Source organism: Notamacropus eugenii, chromosome 1, assembly GCF_028372415.1.
Source record: "Notamacropus eugenii isolate mMacEug1 chromosome 1, mMacEug1.pri_v2, whole genome shotgun sequence".
In the NCBI taxonomy this organism is placed as follows: domain Eukaryota; kingdom Metazoa; phylum Chordata; class Mammalia; order Diprotodontia; family Macropodidae; genus Notamacropus; species Notamacropus eugenii.
In genome coordinates, this window is record NC_092872.1 from 473,626,203 (window position 1) to 473,648,073 (window position 21,871).

The 21,871-nt window shown below is 42.0% G+C and overlaps 1 protein-coding gene across 4 annotated transcripts in view; it reads left to right on the forward strand.

The window, feature by feature from the left end:
* The first annotated feature begins 394 nt into the window (after positions 1-394).
* GNAO1 (G protein subunit alpha o1) overlaps positions 395-21,871 on the forward strand; it is a 245,181-nt gene continuing 223,704 nt past the window's right edge. For all 4 annotated transcript variants that reach the window (XM_072632279.1, XM_072632281.1, XM_072632282.1 and 1 more), the window contains exons 1-2: positions 395-1,608; positions 1,973-2,015. In XM_072632279.1, the coding sequence (XP_072488380.1) occupies positions 1,491-1,608; positions 1,973-2,015 (161 nt within the window). In that variant the 5' untranslated portion in view covers positions 395-1,490. The remainder of the gene's footprint in view (positions 1,609-1,972; positions 2,016-21,871) is intronic.

The window sequence follows — 21,871 nt, forward strand, 5'->3', positions numbered from 1 at the left end:
TCCTGACCAGAAAATAATGGAAAACTTTCAGCTACTACCCCGCGAAAGAAAGTCGTTTGGGCCCTAAAAAGGGCCTCCATTTGGGGGATGTGGCTGGGCCTCCGCTAGCACATCGACTGCGGACAAGGAGCGGAGGAAGCGAAGGAGAATGCAGAGGAGCCGAGGGGGCAGAGGAGGTGAGAGGAGGGAGGAGGCGCGCACGCCTCGCCAGCCTCCCCCTGCCCCCTCCATCCTCCCGACCCCCTCCCTACACCTTGCTACACTGCCTCTGCGCTGCAGCGCTCCCATTGAGAACGAGGAGAGGGAAGGGCGGGGCGGGGGAGCCGAGGCCGCGCGCGCGCGCCCGCCTGCACCCCAGGCTCCGCCCTCCGTCTTCTCCCGACAACGTCGGGGATGGGGATGGCGAGGAGAGCTCTCCTGAGTCCTCGCGCGCACACGCGCGCGCGCTTTCTCGCTCGCTCGCGCCCCCTCCCCAGGGCCCGGCGAAGCCGCCCGCTCTCGAGTCCCAGGGCGAGCAGGCGCGCGTCCCTGCTGACGTCATTGAGGCCGGCGAGCCTGTGCGGTGTGGGCTAGAACCCCTGGCGCACTCGCGCACTCCGCTCTTTTCCTTCCCTCCCCCCTCCCTCTCATCCCCCCCTCCCTCCCAGGCTCTCTTTCCCCCTTCTTTTTTTTTCCCTCTCCTCTCTTCTCTCTCCTCTCGCTCTCTCTCTCTCTCCATTAGGATCCACTGAACGATGCGATCTCTGGGAGCCAGCGCTGTCGCCGCCGCCACCGCCCGCTAGAAACCTTTCCCCCCCTTCCCCCCTTCCCCACCGCTTGCAAAGCCCCCCAAAGAAGAGGGAAAAGGAAAAAAAAGAAGAAAGAGAAGGGGAGGGGATGCAATACTAATCACCGTCCTAATAATCCTCTCTACCGAAGGATCCACCCGGGCTGCCCCCCCATCCCCATCCCCATCCCCACCCTCCTCCGGCTCCTGGCTCCATCGAGCGCCTCTGCCCTTTATTTTTATTTTTATTTTTAATTTTTTGTAATACTCCTCGGAGTCCGCAGCCTCGCGCTGCCGCCGCTGCTGCTGCCGCCGCCGCTGCTTCCCCCGCCGCCGCCGCTGCTCCGGAGCCCCGGCGGTGGTTGCCTCTTTTCGGATGCGTTGCTCGCCAGCAGCTGGGAGAGACCCGCAACCCTGTCTCTAGAGCTCACCACCCCAGCCCCGACCCCAGCCCCGATTCCAGCCTCCTCCTGCAGGTGACCGGAAAAGGGAGCAGTAGCCTGAAATCCACCTTGCGAATTTTTGGGGGGAGGGGCTGCATTTTTATTGTGTTTGGGAAACTTGATTTCTTTTTAAAAGAAAAAAAATACAAGAAAGAAGGAAAGAAAATTAGCGATTTTTTTTAAAGGACAGAAATAAATATTTCTGGGGGGGTGGGGTGGGGGGTCAAGCCGAGCAGGGGAACCGTGCCAGCCGAGGCGTGCGGGCTGTTTTGGGTGTCACGATGGGATGTACATTGAGCGCAGAGGAGAGAGCCGCCTTGGAGAGGAGCAAAGCGATTGAGAAAAACCTCAAAGAGGATGGCATCAGCGCCGCCAAAGACGTGAAATTACTCTTGCTGGGTAAGAGAGCCTTGGCCACTTCCTCACCCCCACCCCTCTCCGCCAGACCCCCAGAACAGCCAGGCTGCACCCTATTCCAAACAACGCCCCCACCGCCACCTCTGTATTTCACCCCTTTCTTCACCCTTCTCCCTTATTCTGTGTTCAGGAAGACTTGTCCTGAGTCCAGAGAGACCTTTCCCTTCTTAGATTTGCAACAAGATAACCAAGCCATTGCACACACACGAATCTTCTGCCAAAAAAGCTGATCCCCTGCATCCTTCAGTCCAGCTGCTCCCTTCCTCCTCCCAGTGTAATCTCCCAGTTCTTCTAGCCTGACACTGACTAGCTTTTTTCCTTTTTTTTTTTTTGTCTGTCCCTACAGGGGCTGGAGAATCAGGCAAAAGCACCATTGTGAAGCAAATGAAGTAAGTCCCTATTGTATTGGGATTTTAATTTTTTTCCCTTTCTTCCAGCTCTCCTTTAGGCCCCGTTTGTAATTCTTGTCCACAAACACATAACACTTTGACACCCCCTCCATCTCTCTTCCCACCTTAGGTGTTTCTCTTCCCTCCACCCCATCTCCCAGGAGAGATGTTTTTAGGGAGGGGTGAGGAGAAAGGATGATGGTGGGGGCTGTAGTTGTGTGAATGACAATGTCCGCCATATTGATCAGAGCATCATCACTATTGGCAATATTGTGAATGTTATTTCCTACTGGTGGGGTGTTTTTCCCTATCCCCTCCCTCCCCAACCCCATCCTCCACTCTTCTCTCTCCTCCCCTTCTCACAGCTGCACCTGTGGCAGGGATTTATTTCTGGCTTGCCTAGAAGATGGAGGGGAGGGGACCTTGTCTTTTGCTCTGGGTGGAAAATCAAGTGTCTGCTGTTCATGGTTTTGGTGCTGAATTGGAGGTAGTGGGGGTTTCTCTATCTCTAGCCTTCTGTCTCTCTCCCATGGACACATACATTCACATATACTCCCATGGGGTGGGGGGCTCAAGATGAGAGAAGAGGAGTGGGTGGCTTTCCAGGCTGATGTGAATGGCACAGATGTAACCAGGGCAGAGCCATCAAAAAGACCTGTGTCAATTAAGCTTAATGTCAGCTTTCTATCTCTCAGCTCTTTCCTCTCTGCCCCCACCCTCCCTGATGTTTGATCTCTTGACATGGGCTAACTCCATGGCACTTACATTATTTGTTTGCTGAATAAGGTATGTTATATTTAAATCTACCTACAAGGCAGATTTAAAACAAACCTTGCAGCCACCCCAAATCTCCTTCTACTCAAGGGGTCAGTCTTTAATTAGACTAACTGGAATTTTGACTATTGATAGAAATGTTTTCTTTTATTGATATTATTTTTAAGTGAAAGAAAATCTTATAATCTCCATAAAAGTCTCACCCTCTTTCTGAATATACACATTTTATTGTTCCTTGTTCTTGATACCCAACGTTTCTTGGGGAGTTCTAAGGCAGGTTTGTTTTAGATTTGGGGGAGGGGACTTAGAAGGTGTAGGTGCAGGGATTTTTGTGCTCCATTCTCCACCACCGATCTTGTGTCTTTGCTACTTCCGTTATCCTCCCCATTTGGAGTTCGTTTGAGACCGTTTAGTGAGGCTTCCACGTCGGTTTGCTGTGACACCTTTACATATACACAAGGTTCCTAATTAGGGGTTGCTATGCAGTAAACAAAAATGATTATTTTTCAACTTGACAGAATAGCTGAAGTAATTGCATCCCGCAGGAAAACAATGGAAAATAAAAATCTCTTTCTTGGGGAGGTGGGTGAGGGAGGAAGCCTGTTTGCGATTTCAGAACTAAGATGGGGGGGGGGGGGGTAGTTGAAGCCCCAATGTTGCACGTCTAACTGGCATGACGAGCTGGTTCGAGGCGGCGCCATGATTGTACCGTGAAGCAGCTCTTTAAAAATTCCCATCTGTTTTTCATATTGTTATATTTGAACGAGAAACCCCCTGGGGGGAGTTTTTGCAAGGGGGCATCTCAGCTTGTTGCACCCCTCTGGAGCCATGATTAATTTGGCTTGGGGCTTCTCTAGAGCTGTGTACAACCTAAGTGAATTTGGAAAGTGGGGCCTAGGGAGTTCCTATTTGCAACAAGGTGCATGCTGCATTTGCACAGTAGGTCACTTAAAACACACGCTTAAATGAATAACAATAAGCAAGATTTTTTTAAAAGTCTCTAATCTACAGAGACAGGTTCCCGGGCCCTTTAAAAGCCAGCGCAACCCAGCTCTGCGTTGGGTTTCAGGCATTGCGAGTGGTGGACAGCGCCCAGTTGAGGCTAGAAAAGTCGATTGGGTCCGAGAGCTCAGCAGCACCGGGCTCAGCTCCCTGACTGGCCGGGTGCTGAAGCTCGGAGAGTCTCGGCTGTATTCGAGTGCTATTCGATTCCCTGGGAGGCTAGAGCCGAGCCACTTCGGAAACAGCCGAGTGTGTTCGCGTCTCGGGCAAGGCTAAGAGGGAGGGGGAAGGGTAGAAATCTCTGCAAATTAACTTTGCATCAGCCAAAGCAGCAATTCTCCCCACGTTGACTTCCACACTTCCCTTGAAGATGCTACATAAATTAGACTGACTTAATAAGGTGTTTAAAAATATATACAGATTCCCCAAAAGGGTAATATTATCTACCTCTTCATTCAAAGAGAGCTGAGCTCTCCAAGGGGAACAGTGTGCCATTTTAGAATGAAAATTCCTAATTGCATATGAAGGAAATCTAATCGAAAGACTGCATGTAGACTTCTCTCTGGAAGTCTCTGATGTCTCAAATGGTTTTTCATATTGGCATTTTTGGTAATACTGAGTATGGGGGATGGAGGAGGAGAGGCAAGCTAGTGTTTGAAGGTTTACAAATAAATCAGAAATGTGGGTCTCTCCCTCCCCACATTTGCTGTGAGACTTTAGACTCTCAAAAATAATTTTGGAAAAAAAAATTGAATACCACAGATCACAGGATCCCCATTGGGAATGGGTTGGGCTTATTCAAAAGAGCCAAATATGTATGACCATAGTCCAGAAAATAACACCCCAAAGGATTGCTGCAAACTCCATAGTGAGGACTCCATAGGTATCAATGAACAGAGACTAACTGTCCTGTGGGTTCTGGCTTTAAAGAAGGACAGCTCAAGGCAATATACCAGGTTGCTGAACTCATATTACCTATGAAATAGGGGCTAGTAACAATGATATTCCAGTGACAAATTCTTTTGAGTAGTTTCCATTTGTACAGTCATGACCTGGAGCTTGTAAGGCACAGATTTCTACTGAGAAACTCAGGGAAATTGTTCAGTGGGTGGGGTGAGGAAGCCAAGATGGTGACTCCACATGCCCAGGTGCCGGTTTTTGTGCAGTACAAAGTGCCATTCATAATAATATATAGAACATTCTACCAGATAGCTATTGAGATACAGAGTACTGATATCATCAGTGACTTCCGTAAAGGCATAGATGGTATCCTCATGTGTGCAAGTGATATAAAATTAGGAGGAATGGCTAACCCATTAGATGATAGTCTTACTCTATTAAGATCTTAAGAGGATAGAAAACCATTCAAGCCCAAAATGATTAAATTTAAGATGGAAAAATGTAAAGATTTACACCTGGATCCAAGGCACATTGATTTCACAAGTACAAATGGAGCTGGTATGCTTAGACAGTAATTTGCCTTAAAAAATGTCAGGAGATATCAGTGAGTTGTAAATTTGGTGTAAATCAACAGCAAATATGGCAACCAAAAAAAGACACATTTTGGGCTCTATAAAGAAAGCCATAGCTTTGAGGAGTAAGGAGGCAGTAGCCCTATTGTATACCAGGGTGGAAAAAGTCCTTGAGTCCTTGCCCCATGAACATCAATTGAAGGATCTAAGGGTACTTAGCTTGGGGAAGAGAAGATTGGGGAAACATGATAGCTGTCTTCAAGTTATTTTAAAAAGCTTTCATTTGAGAGAACAATCAACATTTTCTGTGGCCCCAAAGAACAGAACTAGGAGCATAGGCAGAATTTTCCAAGTGGTACATTTAGGCTAAGTGGGAAACAGTTCCTAACAATGACAACTATCCAAAACGAAAAAGGCTTCATCAGGAAAGAAGTGGATTTCCTCTCTTTGGAAGTCTCCAAGCAATGGCTGAGTGACCATTTGTCAAGTGGGTTATAACTGGAAATTCTTTGTAGAAATATGCTTTGTATGACTTCATACATTTTTCCTGCCTTCTCAATGGGCCAGGGAGGAAGTAGCAGGAGGGAGAAACAATTTGGAACTGAAAATAAAATAAAATTTACAAATGGAGATTCTCATTCAGTTTAACTAGTTGGCTGCAAAGGCCCCTTCCAAGCCAAAAATTCTGTGATTTTTTTAAAAGTCCGATTACAAATGAGAAAACTTGAGATTCAGGGAGGTTAAGTAGCTTGCCTAAGATTACTCAGCCAGTAAGTGGCGGAGCAGGCACTTGATACTAGGCCATCTGACTCCTAAGTCCATTCATCGAACTTTCCATTATACCCTAATTCACTACCAGGAAGCTAAGACCCACACACTAAACTAGCCAGCATCACCTAAGGTACTCTTTTATTTCAACAAGATCAATGTGTCTGTGATATCACATAGATAATGTCCATGAAGCCCAGCGAGAGCCTTATGATTTTGTATTGATGCTAGATTTATCAGACTGGCCCCTTGGGTTGTGATGAAGGATATTTCATATATTGATAGCACGCTGTTTTTTAATCAACATTACCAGAAGAACAACAACCAGAACCTTTATTTCTTAACTTCATTCTCAATGGCTTCCATATTATGTGTTGCTTAGAATGCTAGAAAGGATGTACTGGTAGCAAATAATCAAATAAAGGAATGGGTATTGGATACTGTTTAGATAAAAAATGTTACACCTGGCGAAGAGCATTTCAGAAATGGTTTGTTTTTTAAAATTACTACTGATTGAGAGAAGGCATTGTGGAAGAAATTGTAAGCATTTATGTGGTCTGTTTTCCAATTAGATTGCCTTATATGGTTTTGTAAATCTTAAAGTGCAATGTAATATGTATTATGATGATAACGAATACCCAATAATAGAAAAATTTTGTTGAAGATAGGGTAGGGGTTTTTTTTGGAGGGGGGTTGAAATTGTATTTGTGTGTTTCTGAATTAGTGTTTGGGAGCTTTGTGGCATAGAATGGAATTCCAAAACAGCTCAGTGCTGAGACATAAACAATGATAATTGAGACAGCACCAATATAATTTAAAATATTCCATGATTATTAAGTGGCTGTTTTTAGCATTTTAAATACTTTTGGTCGTTAAGGGTTGTGACTTCGCCCGTTAGATGTTCTCATCATTTTGTTTCTCAATCTGTATGGCTCTTTTTATACATGCAGACTAATCAAGGTTTTAAATGGATGTGTCAATTTTATCTAATTACAAAAAAAAGTCCTCATGGAGGAATATTATAAAGAATTGTATTTTATGTGGGATAGAATCACCAGAATAACAATCTAATTGGCTCACAGGTTTTGAATAATTAGTGATAGCTCATTGGGCTGTAAATTTAATGAAAATTAAAAGTGAACTAGGGAGGCAATTGCTAAGCACATCCCATTTAAAGTTCATTTCCCAGTATCAGGGCAACATTGTAGAATTCAAACTGTTGTCTATGTTGGAACATGATGGGATATCTAGAAAGGCTGTGGACTATAGTCTACAGAAAACAGGAGCGTTACTTGGAGCAAGATTTAACAGGTTAACTTTACACAGTAACTGGTAGGTTTTGCATAAATGTGAGTTAGCTTTTCATATTTTCAGTTATGAAGTAGAATATCATGTTTGGATATTGATCCCTAAGACAGATGCATTCAGTTGCATTTTCAAACATATTAGTAATCTGAAGACTTGTTCCTCACCGAAGATAGAGCTATCCCTGACCAATATTATTGGATATGATATACTAGACAGGTTACACCCTTCCAGTGAAGAAGTCACTCAACATGCTTAAAAGAAGTCACCCAATGTGAGAAAAGCTGCTGGTTTCATTCTGCTATTCTGATTGAATTCATAAAGAAAATACAGACTATTGAAATTCCTTTATAAACAACAGTGAACAGTGACATCCTTCATCTTCAGATAAAAACTCAGGGCATTTCTGGTACATTTCCAAAAGCTTAGCTAGATTTATGCTGTTAGGCACACCACTAAATTTATAAACTTTTGATTTAGGAAAGCATCATCTTTGGCTTCAGTTGCTTCTTTTCCTACCTTCATACTTTTTCAAAGATATGTACCTTAATACGTCTTGAGATAGCATGAGCATGAAAATGATATGGGATGGAATATGAGGCAGGTTTTCTATTGCTGATAGCCAGTACTTTTTTTCCCTTTATTATTCCATAAACCTAAAGACTTTTGTGTCTGAATAATAGCAAACAATCCACCTGATTTCTCATCATCTTGAAGACCAATTACCTGTTGGATTCTAAAGGGAAACCTCTCTGCTTGTTGAGAGTGTTCTGGCCAATCACATGAAAGCTGAAGGCTCTAAGATGAATGGAGATGGCTAAATAGAAATGCAGAAGAATTGACTGTTCAACATTTGGGGCTTGGTTAGGCCTGTGGTACATGAGGATTGAACTGCATGTGTCCTTTGTGGTTGAGGTTAGTGTATAGTACTTCCCAAATTGTTCTTTTTTAGAACTCCACATCTGTTCAAGAAAGAAGATCACTGATTCAGGAATGATCTCATTTGTGGTTTGTAAGCACTGTGCTTTTCCCCACCTGTGTGGCTATTTTTTAAATTTCATATGAGCCTTCCCACATCCTATGTGTTCTGACATTTGGAATTCAACCCATTGCAGTACAGTTAATGGATACTCTGGGGCAGTGTCGTCTTTGCATTGCAGCCTTAATTTGCAATTCTTAATTATTGTCATGGTATATCTGTACCTGAAAAAGTAAGGAATATTAAACTGTTCCAAACACACACATACATACAGACGCGCACACACACACACACACACACACACACACACACACACACGTGTGTGCACAGTTTCCAGACAGAGGCAACATTTTAAAATGAGGCACAGCCTTTTTTGCACTTTTGCAAATTCCTAAATAATGTTTGTATCAAAAGTATAATATAGTAGAGTATATACTACATTATACATTACTTAAGTAACAATGTATACATTTTTATACATTAGCTAATTAGAAACTTTTTCAAAGTTAACTGTCACAGGAATGAAAAGAGTATTTCTTTTTTTCCATCCAATCAGTCAATCTTTGTGATTAGAATCACATCAGAGGTCAAGTACAATGATTTAGACTCAACAGCACTATTTTAAAGGGTCGTAACTCCGCTGTTAAATTGGCACAGCTCTCTCTGCAGTGTGAAAGGTCTCATCAGTTCTTCACAGAAGTCATAAAAAAAGTACTTTTTCTTCCAAAAGTCTGTAAACCTTTATTTTTAGTGGAACTTATTACCACCTAAAGAGGACAAAAGCCTTCTTCCAGTGCCTAAGAAAATCATATATATAGAGCTGGAAAGGACCTCAGGTCATCTAATCCAATCCCCTCATTTAATAGATGAGGAAACTGAGGTCCAGAGAGTGATTTGCCAAAGTCACAGGATGAATAACAGAGATGTCTTTTGGACCCAGGTCTTTTTGATTCCAGAACCAGTATTCTTGCATGATACTGCATTACATCATAGCATGAGTTCTGTGGCTTATGCAGGTTCAATAGGGTTGACAGGTTCCAGAGGAGATATGGTAACAGATTGTTTATTGTACAAATATCTGCCTAGGATTTTAGGGGGCACAGCACCTTTCAAAAACCATTTACTGAATCATAGAAGGTTTATAATCTGTGTTGGTAGAGGAAGTATCCACTGATGAAAGTACAGACCTTTAAAGTATATTACTGTAAAAATAGCTTATCAATGTGCCAACAAATGCCCAACCTGAACTGTACGAAAACTTAAAATGTACTCCTTTCTTCCTTGGCACATATATAAGAAGACCACTAACTGCTAGTGTTCTTCTTCCAAAATAATTCTGTATTTGTTTTTACTTTCTTATATATGTACATCTTGGTTTCCTAAGTAGAGTGTGAACTCCCTGAAAGAAGTTTTGATCTGGGGTTTCCAGTTTTTTGTTTCTTTTTTGCCCAAGCATGCCTCATGCCTGGCACATAGCAGGCGTTTGATAAATGGTTTTCCATTGATTGCTGTTGTTGGTTGGTTGTTGTTGTCCGTCCTTTGTTCTTGCAGAGGACCAATGACCTCAGAAGGGTAATGTGATTGACAGAGTGGCAGCATTCTTAATAAAGGTTTAGAGATGATTCTTTTGCAATGTTCTTTTCTTTTTCTAAGGTATGAGATCAACTTTTTAGGCCTTCCAGAGACATAGATGGGTCTGACTACCTTTCACATGCATGTCCCACTTGCAATTTATGATGCTTGGTCGTAGTGAGACATAAGAGAAGGGATCCCCCATGAGTATTATGTAGTCTGCTCTCACTTCTCTCTGGCTCTGCAGTAACCATTACATAACAACCTATATGACCAAAACTATTGTGACTTAAAAAAAAAAAGGAAGAAAAAGAAACTACTGTACCAACCTACAATACTTTGGTGAAAAAAAGTTGTAGTGGAAAGATCACTACTAGCCCAGGAGTCTGGAGAGCTGGTTCTAGTGCCAGCTTTTATACTATAATTCCCTGTGTGGCCTTAAGCAAGTCACTGCCCCTCTAAGGGTCTCAGTTTCCTTATATGTTAAAATGAGGAACTTTTGGCCTAGATGATCTCCAAAATCTGTTCCTGGTCTATATCATATGAGTCCATATAATTTGAAGTTATGGCATTTTGAGGGCCTTCAGAAGTAACTAGTTAGACTCTGTTTCAAGTTGGAAGGGAAAATAAATAAACAAATCTTGACCCTTTAGAAAAGTCTAAGGTCAGGAGAAGGGACAGTCATTTCAAAGCTTCTTAGGATACTTTATGAAAAGCAGATATTTAGAGGGCAAAATTAAATCATGAAAACTCAAAAGCTGGGGCAAGGGCTGACCCACATTAATAAAGGACAATAGCCAACATGCTTTCACCAAGCAGAGAAGTTATGGTTCTGAAAGGAATCTCTAGATACAATTCCGAACCAGTCTCTCCCTGCAAACACATCTTCGGAGCCAAGAACCAGTATCTGAAAGCAGATATGTTATAAGAAACAACGTGTTTGAGGCAGCAGGAGAGAAATGATGTAATGAACACAAGAGAAGTGGTTTGTCTATGATCTTTTTGGCACATTGGACATGGTGAGGGTCACCGTAGAAGTGACCAAACCCCAGCGCCTAAGCCAGGAACAGCTGGGGCCGAAAGAGTTCCGGGTTGTGCTGCCCAAGAACTAGGCTGTGAGCTACTGTCAGTATGAACAGAGAACAAGTTGCATGAAATGGGATTTTGGAAAAAAGAGTGGGTGTACCTGGCCTCCTACTGATTTTATCTTCTGAGGCATCTTTAGTTCTAATTTTCTTGACAGAAAAGAGGAAAAACATTGTGCTTTTTTCACACCAAAATTAAAATAAAATAGAAGGAACTCTATAAAGGTAATAGCCAAGGCAATAAATTTGTTTTCTAACCAAGTTCACATCCAAAACTGTCTCTGCAAGTTGTATGTGGGAAAGGTTAACTTCAAGTTCACATCTTCATCTTGTTTTCCTAATGACAGGAGACTTTAATCTACTCTTGAAATAACACCTCCCAGGGCCTCAGTTTCTTCATAAGTAAAACAAAGAAGTTGGGCATGATGATCTGTGAGGTCCCATTACCATCTCTGGGTTCTATGATTCTAAGTCTTCTTGTCCAGGAAAACAGATGTTCCTGGTGACAGATGAACTCCCAGGCTTCTCTCTTGGCCACCTCCAGTAGAGGTCATAAATAATAAAACCATTAAGCTCCCAGCACCCTTCAGCTAATTGAGAAAGAAAAGTGGAACATAAATCCACAAGAGTGTTAGCTCAGGGAATTGAAGAAATCAGGATACATCAGGCCCATTTTTTGATGATCATGGAGAAGGGAGTGGGAGCACCAAGAAGTGTCTGAGTTTGTGTTGTAAGTCCTCCAAGGTCTTTCTAAAGATCAGGATTTAGAATTGCTCTTTCATTTCTGGAAGTACAGTAGCATGACTGAAAAGAAGAGGAAAAAATGTAGGCCCTGTTCTCCTTTTTTCCCAAGTAGAATGAGGATATAGACCTATGGCTTTTTCAATTAAAACATGACAGGCAAGTCACAGAAAATATGGCAAAGTTGGAGAATGCCAGTTGAAAGATGAAAAAACCTATGGGGCCTGCTAGGATTATATGACAAAAGGCACCAGTTCTCATATCAGAGGCAATACACTGCAGTGCAAAGATCACTGACATTGGCTTCAAAGGATTTGGGTTCAAATCCTAGTTCTGTCATTATCTGGGTGACCTTCTTGGGCAAGTCACTTAATTTCTATCTTATCTATAAGAGAGGTTGAATTAATTACTGGCTTTTAAGTTTTTTTCTCCACTGCTGTATCTATGACTTTAATTGAGGTTCATAGAGGTTTTCACACATTAAGCCTACAAAGTAATTTTACTTTTTTGTCAGGGGGAGGGGATCTGGACCTGTGACTTCATTGGTACAAGGGATTTAGTAAAGGGAATAAGCATTTATATAAGACCTACTATGTGCCAGGCACTGTGCTAAATGCTTTACAGTGATCTCATTTGATCCTCAGAATAACCTTGTGAGGGAAGTACTGTTCTTATCTCCTATTATTTCTGAGGCAAACAAAGGTTAAGTGACTTGCCCAGGGTTTCCCAGATAATAAGTGTCTGAGGATGGATTTGAACTCATCTTTTCCTAACTCCAGGCTCAGCATTCTATCCCCTGCCACCTAGATGCCTCAGGGAGCTCCTAGGTGAAACAAATCCTTTTACCATGCTGATCAGCTTATTCACATTCTAATCATTACTCAGTCCTTTAAGTGTGCCAACCTCTTCTTCACCCTGTTTTTGCCTCCTCCGGTCATTTTTCCTGTTGAGGAAACTGAGGCAAACAAGTTTAACCTGTTGTCCAGGATCACACAGCTAGTAAACATCTGAGGCCATGTCTTCCTGACTCCAGGCCCAGTGCTCTATCCCCCTGGCCATCTAGCTGCACATAAGAGGCAATTAACAAATGCTTGTGGGCTAACATTATCTTAGGCAAATAATTTAATCTTTGAATTCCCCAAGACAAATTTCTAAGACTTAAAATTGCAATATGACCTCAGACATTCACTAGCTTTGTGACCATGGGCAAGTCACTCATCCTCCATCTTAATGCACTGGAAAAGGAAATGCAAACCACTCTAGTATCTTTGCCAAGAAAACTACATGGATAGTATTGGTGTGTCCACAGGATCACAAAGAATTGAACTGAACACTGAAGAACAGTGTGCCAAGCACTGTGAATACAAATATAACTAGTAAAAAAGATGTTCCCTGTCCTCAGAAGGATTACATTCTAATAAAACCAGTGTGTGTCACGCTCAGGACTAGTAAATATTTTTATTCCCATTTTACCAGTAAGGAAACTGAGACTCAGAAAAGTTAAGGGGCTTGCTCATATAGTCATAATTTAAACCCAGACCTTCAATATGTAGTCCTGCTTTCCTTGATGCCACCAAAGAGCATGAGGTGCTTGGGGAAACTGGGGCAGAAACTGCTAGGGAGAGATAGACATATTGGCCCATAGAGTAATGCCTTCCCTCTCTTCTTATCACCTACCTGTCTTGTGAAACCAATTCAGCCTACCTCCTCTAAGATAAAGTCTTTCCTATTGAGTCTAGCTTTCACTTATCTCTATAATCAGGAATTCACAATTTTGTAGTCTTATTCCCTCCTTGTTTCAGGTGTATATATCTATGAAAAAAGAACTTGACCTTTGAAATCAAAGGATCCATGCTCAAATTTAGAGACTGCCCATTTTTGCTCATGTCACCTTGGGCAAGTCATCAAATTTCTCTGAGACATCTTCATCTATAAAATAAAGGACTTGGACAAGATGGTTTCTGAGGTCTCTTCCAGCTTGAAATTCTATGAATCTTCACTCTTCAACCATATCTAAAAGACCTTGTGATCAATAAGTGTGTGCAACTTTTGTACTCTATAGTGGTTAACACAATGCTAGGTACACAGTAACTGTCCCCCAAATGCTTATTGCTCCACTGATTGTTACAGGCCCAAACCACTTCTATCTGGCTCAGATCTTCATGTTAGAGCCTGGAATTTGCTTCTTTTACTGGGCTGCCACCTTCCCTAACAAAGGGGAAGAATGAAAGGTTGATGAAGGTCCTTAGAAACCACCAGTTTTTCAGACTGACTACTTTTCTCTTTACTAGGATTCTTTTTGTTCAGAAGAGAATGGGCAGCCTCTTAAATCAAACTCTCCAGCTTGACAGGTCTTTTAAAAGGGCTCTTGAATGTAGCTGGGTCCATCTTTGGTTGTGCATTCAGTCCTATATGTGCTCTCATATTCCAGTAGGGGGTCTGGACCAGTTTGTTAAAAGGAAGTTTTCATTCACCTGCCACAGAGGGAAAATTCTTAAGAAAAGCAGCAATTGCCAAAGAGGCTGAGAAAAAGGCAGTGAGCTGGTGTGGAGCATGATTTCTCCATTCTGTGCCTGGGGGGCAGCCTGGGAGAAAAGGGACCCTTGGCAGGCTGCCGATGCTACCTGAGTCTTAGAAAGAGTAGGTGCTGTCAGGAAATACTGGGACACTTGAAGAAGGCTCCAGCTGTGGAAAGATTCTGAGGAATGGGAACAAGGGTTGGTTCTCTGTTTCTCAGGGCAAGCTTGGGGGGAGGGGCAGCAAAAAGTCAAGGGAGCCCACACCTGTCCCTTCCACAAAGCAGGACATTGTTGACACCACGTCAAATAACTAAGCTCAGGGGCAAAGGAGAACCCATAAGACTTTGTGAATGTACCATGGGGCTAGAGAACTTGGCATCGTGAATTCTTTGCCAGGTTTGGCTCTCATTGTGTGCTTACTGTTGAGTACCCTCTCTAGCCTGGAGGGAGGCCTACTAGCAATGTTTCCATTATTTTCAGGGTCAATCAGCATTGACAAGCCTTTTTTTCCACAGCAGGTGTTGAGGCAGGACAGTAACCAGAAAATGTACTCTTTGGCAGCAAGGAGATTGTCTGAAAAGAAATGTAACAGGCTGGAGAAAGTACTCAAATAAATCGTAGTCAATAGACCTGTGAAGGTCTCTGTCCCTATTTGCTATGTGACCTTAGGGAAATCCCTTACCCTCTATGAGCCTCAGTTTCTTCAGCTGTAAAGTTCTGAGATTCTGTGATTATTTTTCAGTGGATTTAGAAATCCTGGTGATAATGTATGTTGAATTTGTATTGAGTTCATACACCTACAGGGTTCTGGGATCAAGTAAGAAGTTACTCTGGGACTCTTTCAATCGAGATTTGTGAACATGGTTAAGGTTGAATGATACTTCATGTTATACAAAGGAGGGCTGAGAATTTAGAGGCCCTCTGTAGTCCTTTAGTTCCCTCCCCATAGTGCAGTCCTACACAGCGTTCACAGCATCATTGTACTTTGTGTGTGAGGGACAAGCTTGAGCCATTGACTATGAATGTGGATTTGGAAAGGACCCTTTGGGAAACAGACAAACCAGCAGAGTCATTTTGGGCAAAATATCTCTCCTGCTCTCTGAAACACAAAACACTTTACAGAGTTCCTGTAAAAACTATGATCCTAGAGTTAGGAAATAAAGAATAAGAGAAAGAAGAAAACAGTCAATGTCAATCCAGATTCAAAATGGTGGCTTGGGTGAAAGTATGTGTAGGTTCAGTGGCTGATAAAAGGAAGGTCAGTAGGAAACAGTGAGATTTAGAGGGAATTAAAGGAGATAACTGAAAAAGTCCCAAGCCTGCCTGATACATTTGTGCTGGTGAAAAATGCTGCTTTATTTTTTAGTTCTTTAAAACTTACCTCTATCTTCAAAGGTCAATTAAGGGAGAAATTTTAAAACTGAGAGGGACTTTCCCAAAGGACTTCAAAGTTCACAAAGTACTTACCTCATAACCTTTGGTTTTCTCCCTTGTAAAAAGAAGAGGTTGGACTAGACAGGTTGAAAATATCACTTCCAGCTCTATGTTACATAAAGCTATGAAGTAGATAGTGCAAGCATTGTTATACCCATTTCACAAGAAACTGCAGCTCAGAGAATGAAGTAACTAACCCATGATCACTTAGAATAAACAGCTTCCATCTTCTACACCACTACTGTATCAGTCTTCCCAAAGCATGGATCTGACCTGAATCCCTTGCTCAAGAAGCTGCAGTGAAGCCCTATTGCCTCTGGAACTCAGATGGATTTTAAAGCCCTTCCCAGTCTGCTTCTAAACTCTCTTCCCAGATAGTTCACATTACACATTCTCACACAATCTGTATTTCAGCCAACCTGAACTACTTGCTGTTACCTCTGTACCACATTTCATCTCCTCCCCCCAGGCCTGGAATGTTCTCACTGCTCACCTTTGGCTAGCTCCTATGAAGGCTCAGATAAAGCCCTATCTCCTACAAGAGGACTTTCATGATTCTCCCTGTTGTTGTTTTCCCTGTCCCTCTCCCCAAATTATTTTATATTTATATTGTGTGTATTTTAAATTTATCCTGTACGTGTTGTTTCCCTTGGTAGGATGTAAACTTCTGAGGCTGGGGGGCTCTTTCCTTTTTGCCTCTTTGTCCACAGGGCCTTTCATATTATCAGGTGCTTAACGCATGCTTATTGAATGTTTTTCTTCCATATGACAGGGGAGAGCAGGGCACAATAACAGCTACTTCTTTATGAGATCTTGGAGAAAGAAGCATTCTGAATAAGTGAATTTTCCAGATAACTGAAGCTTGCTCTTTTAAGCAGCAAACCTTTTTAAATACTACTTTTCAGCACTTTGTATAAAAATCTGTCCAAGCTGCATGACATACGTCACTGTTTTCTTAAGTAGAGGGTACTAAAAGCAATTTAAGTATTTTCAAAAGGTAGAAGACCAGGGTTCAAATCCCACCTCTGTCAGCTACCAATGTGAACTTGAGCAAGAGAAGCTTCTCAATCTCTTTGGGCTTCAGTTTCTTCCCAGTAAAGTGACAGTGCTAGACTAGATGATCTCCAAGGTCTCTTTTGGTTCTAAATCCTATGATCCTATACTCCTGCAATGTAGTGTATCTTCAGGACCTATTGAGGTACAGGGAGCTGTTTGTGTATCTGCTTTTTATAGTTTTTGTGCTTCTTCCCTTGCTATCAAATTGCAACCTATTGCACAGCTAACAAGTATTGGAGCTAGGGTTGTAATCCAGGTTCTCTGACCACTAATAGGCACTGCTTTTTTCCAAGTTATACTTTTAATCTACTATAGCTAGGAAACCAGATAACCGAGCTTCTTAGCACTGTGTGTAAAGTAAGAATAAACAGACATTGAGAGGGTTTCCCTGAAATAAATTGAAGGAACTTTAATTGATGGCCATTAATATATTTATTTGGCTGTTAAAAACTCTTTTTTTTTTGCTTGATAACTGGTTCTTGGCAGACACAGATAACTGATTACCAAAAAATTAGGTGTCACTGTAATTTGTAGTCAAAATGGTGGTTGCTTCCTAAGACAAATAAGCAGATGAGAGGAAACTCGGTAGCATGAGAACCTTTTCTCTGATCTAAAAGGACCTTTTCTAGAGAAGGGATATGCTCAGGGTTAGACTATCTCAGAAGGTAGGGCATGTTCTTCAGAGCCCCAGAGAGTAACCTGTGCTTTCTGCATTTCTCCAAGGGGAAAGAGAACAGCAGTGACTGGAGTTACAAGAAATGCTGCATAGTGCCCTGGTACCATTGGAATTTGTCTTTGATCCTTAACCACAACCCCTGAGGAAAGTACTATTATTGTCCCCATTTTTGTTTGTTTGTTCTTATTATCCGGTCATTTCATTTGTGTCCAATTTTTCATGGCCCCATCTGGGGTTTTTTTGGCAAAGATACTGGAGTGGTTGGCCATTTCCTTCTCCAGCCCATTTTACAAATGAGAAAACTGAGGCAGACAGGGTTGAGTGACTTGCTCAGGGTCAAAAGCTAGTAAGTACCTGAGGCCAGATTTGAATTCAGATCTTTTTGGCTCCTACATCCATTGCTTCATTATCAGATGTCTGTTGATCTTGGAAGCACTTGCCTGCTTAAGGTCAGCTCCCAGAGTCTTAATAAGTTACACTTGGTTCATTATTTTGTTTAAAACCCACAACTACTATGCACTAAACAGAACATATAGAAGGTGTAAGCTTTTCTTCATAAACCTGCACAGTCTTTCTCCTTTGATAATTCGTTTCTTTTGCCGTAAATATTTGTTATATAGATTATATTCTTTGTTTGAAAGAATGCTTGTTTAGAGGGATTTCTCCAATGAACCAAATGTCCTTATGTTGGCTGCTTCCTATGTGTGAACTTCACAGAGGAAGCAGACTTTGAAGCAGGACTTGAGAAATGAAGAAAATAGTCCAGGCATAAAAAATACAGGCCCAAGAGTGAACTATCTGCCATTTGGGGACCATTCTAGGTTAGTTTGTAGAGATTAATCACCAGGTTCATTGTAATATAGTTAACATGTTTTGGCCATAGTGGTCACCAAAGACCTTCTATTTCTGACACAAAGGGTTTGAGATTTGTGTTGGTGGGGGAAGTATCCATACCAGGGCCTTTGATGCCCTGAAGTCTAGAGCAACGTGGGAACATAAGCCTATGACCATGCCACCCTCAACATGCCTGCTCTCATCTGAAATTGAGCACCATTGGGCCATTGTTGGTGCTTGGATTGGAGACTGCCTGATAATACTTGGTACAGTTGGCCAGTGGTGTCAAACTCAGAAATGGCAGCCACTAAACAGAGCATAAGGATCTCTGTGGGCTGCATATTGGCTTAGAAAAAGTACACGTTAATGTTATTTGTGTTTTATTGTACTTTTATTTATTTTATTAAATATTTTCTAATTACATTTTAATCTGGAGCTTTGTGAGCCTTGTGTGGCCTGTGGGCCACTGTGTTTGATGCAGTAGGCGTTTCCCTGAGGGGCAGTGTGGCATGGTGAATGAAAGAATGAATGAAAAGCACTTATTAAGCACTTACTGTGTACAAACTACTCTTCTAAACATGGGGGTAAAAATAGAAAAGCAAGATGTTCTCTGCTTTCAAGAAGCTCATATTCAAATCAGTGGAGGCAACAGAGGAGGTCTCAGCTGCCAGACATAGAGTTAATCAGACTTCTGTATGAATCTCTTCTGTACTAAGCAGCGTCACCATGGTCAAGTTACTTACCTTCTCCACACCTAAGGTTTTTCCTGTAAAATGAGGAGGCTGGACCTGATGATCCCCTTAGGTGCCTTCCAGTTCTAAACCTAGAATCCTAGGATCCTACAACCTACCTGATAAGCCTCCTATCTAATTGTTTTCTTTGGGAAAATATGTCACTTCAGATTGAACCAGTGGAAGCTGAGTCTTCATGGAATATTTATTTTTAAGAAAAAGATTTCAAAATTGAATATGTAGAAGAAAATGTGTTAGTTGAAATATTTCTCAAGTTTAATTGAATTCCAAGATTAGAAAAGGAATATACTATAGTTAAAAGAGAATTGCCCATAAATATAATCAGCTGTCACATCACAAAAGTAGTGAGTTTCCTGTCACTAGAAATATTCAATCAGAAACAAGATGATCCACTGTCAGAGATGCTATAAAAACAGCTCATGTTTGGGATGTGCGACTGAATTAGAGAAGTTATAGACTCTGAATATGATAGTGACTTCACTATTCCAAGCTCAGAAGGTGAAGCTTTTAAATATGGGTTCATTTTTCAGTTTGGATGCCTGACAGAGAGACTCTCTGAAACACACAAGTAAGAAAAAGCTGTGTGAGCTGTAGAAAGTCACTTTATGGATACAGCTTTCTGTGCAAAGAGGTTTTCAAATGCCTCTCCTTGGATTTTTATCTTTCCTCACTATTGCACAGATTAGGAAACCGTTAGCCCAAATGATTGGCAGCTGAGAATGATTTATTCTGCTGATTCAGGGGTTCTGCCCTAGTTCTCTTAACAGTGGTGGGAAGCAAGTCCTCGTTCCTAACAAGCCCGGGGAATAGACCTAGAATTTGACACCACTGGACAGCAGAGCTCCTGAGACCTTCAGATTGTTGCAGCTGTGGGGGAGCAGGGGAACAGAGACAAACCTAGGACAATGCAGAGTATTGGTACACCTTAATTTTAGAATGTCCAATCTTTCCTTGGAAAAATAAGAGATTTTTTATTGGTTGTATCCAGAGGTTGGGAGAGGTGGTTTCACTGAAAGGATCCCAAAGATACAGAAGGCAACCCTCCCCCACCCCAGCCTCCTGACTCCAGCTCCCATAGCCAAACCATAGTTTCCATTCATATTTCTTCCTTTCCAATGTCTTTTGGGTATGTGTCTACCTCTGTATTCCCACTACCTTCATTCTAGTCCAGGCCCTCCTCACATTATAGTGAACTAGCACAACTGCCTCTTAGCTGGCCTCCCAACCTCACTTTTCTCCTCCAGTCTATCCTGCCCATTGACGATAGACCTGCCTTTCTGAGATGCCACTTTCATCATGTCACTGCCCTGCTCATAAAGTGGCTTCCTCTCTTCTACTGCATCATCTAAACTCTCTCTGGTTTCTGAGGCACTCCATAAACTGACCCTACCCTACCTGTGTACCCTCATTTTCCATTATTCCATAACAGAACTATGAATCACTAGCAGGAGGGTACTTCAAAGGTCATCTGGTCCAAATCATAACTGATTTACTTCTGCAACATTGTGGACAACTCTGTCCTCCATCTGAAAATTCCTAGTGACAAGGAATCTTCCATTTTCTAAGGTAGCCTATTCCATTTTAAGGCAATATTGAAGGGTGGAGAGTTTTTCCTCACATCCATCTGAAGAAGACCTTTTGGCAGTATCCCCCTGATTCCTGTTCTGCCTTCTGGGGCCAATAGAATTAATCTAATATCTCTTCCAACATATAGTCCTTGAAGATTGTTCTTGTTGCCCTCTCCTCAATTCTCTTCTCCATGTTAAAGATCCTCCTTTCCTTCAACTGATTTTCATACATTTTTATGTTGGATCCAGAGGTGATTTCACCCAAAGGAACCCAAAGATACAGGGTGCAGCTCTCCTCCCCAAGCCTCCTGACTTCAATTCCCATAGCTATAACCATGGCTCCAATTCCTTTTTCTTCTTTGTCATTGTCCTTTGGATATGGTACGTGCTAAAGAGCCCTACTTTCTTCAATTAATCAAATCTGGCATAGTCATAAATGTTCTGACTATTCTAACTGCTCTCTTCTCTGTTAGGGCTCATAGGATCATATAATTAGATATGGAAGGGACCTAAGAGATGAAAGTGAAGTGATTTCTCCAAGATTATACAGATAATAATCAGTAGAACCAAGATATGAAGCAGCCCCCCTGCTTCTATCTATAATACTGTGCTGCCATGTTAATTCAGAATTTGACCCTTGTTTGATGAAGTTCATATTTTCTTCTTGTACTAATTTTTGGAGGGATAATGAGGACTTTGAAGAAATCCTCATACCCATCTTAGAAGTCCCTTACCACCAAAAACACTGAGTTCACGACTAGGTCTACAATGACCCATGCCTACCATCTGGCCCTACCTTCATGTATGGCACCAATTCACATGGGAATGGAACAAGTAACATCTAGATGTATGTGAGTTATGGTTTAATTATATCACCCATGACATTGGGCTTGAGATTGATTATTCACCATGTTTAGTGAGTAGAATTCTCACTGGGAAGCATTTAATCTTTCAAGTTTACTTAATAGAGCAGAGGCCTTGTGTGACAGACATGTCCTTGCTTCCTGAGGTTTGCAGCAGGATCAGTTGATATCCTTCTGATTTACAGCTCAGCAAAAAAAAAAGAAAAAGTGACAGGCTGAGTATTAACTTGTTCATTTCAAGGTGATTGCTGCACTGCCATTTCTTCATCTGGAAACCAGATGCAGCTTTTGCAGTGCATGAGATATTTGCAACTGTGGCCTGAGTAACTACATTTCTGTTTTAGGATAATTGGATCATAGATCTAGTGCTGGAAAGGACCTTAGTGGCCATCTAGTCCAACATTCAGCATTTTTCCTTTGAGGAAATCAAGGCCCAGGGAGGCTAAATTACTTGCC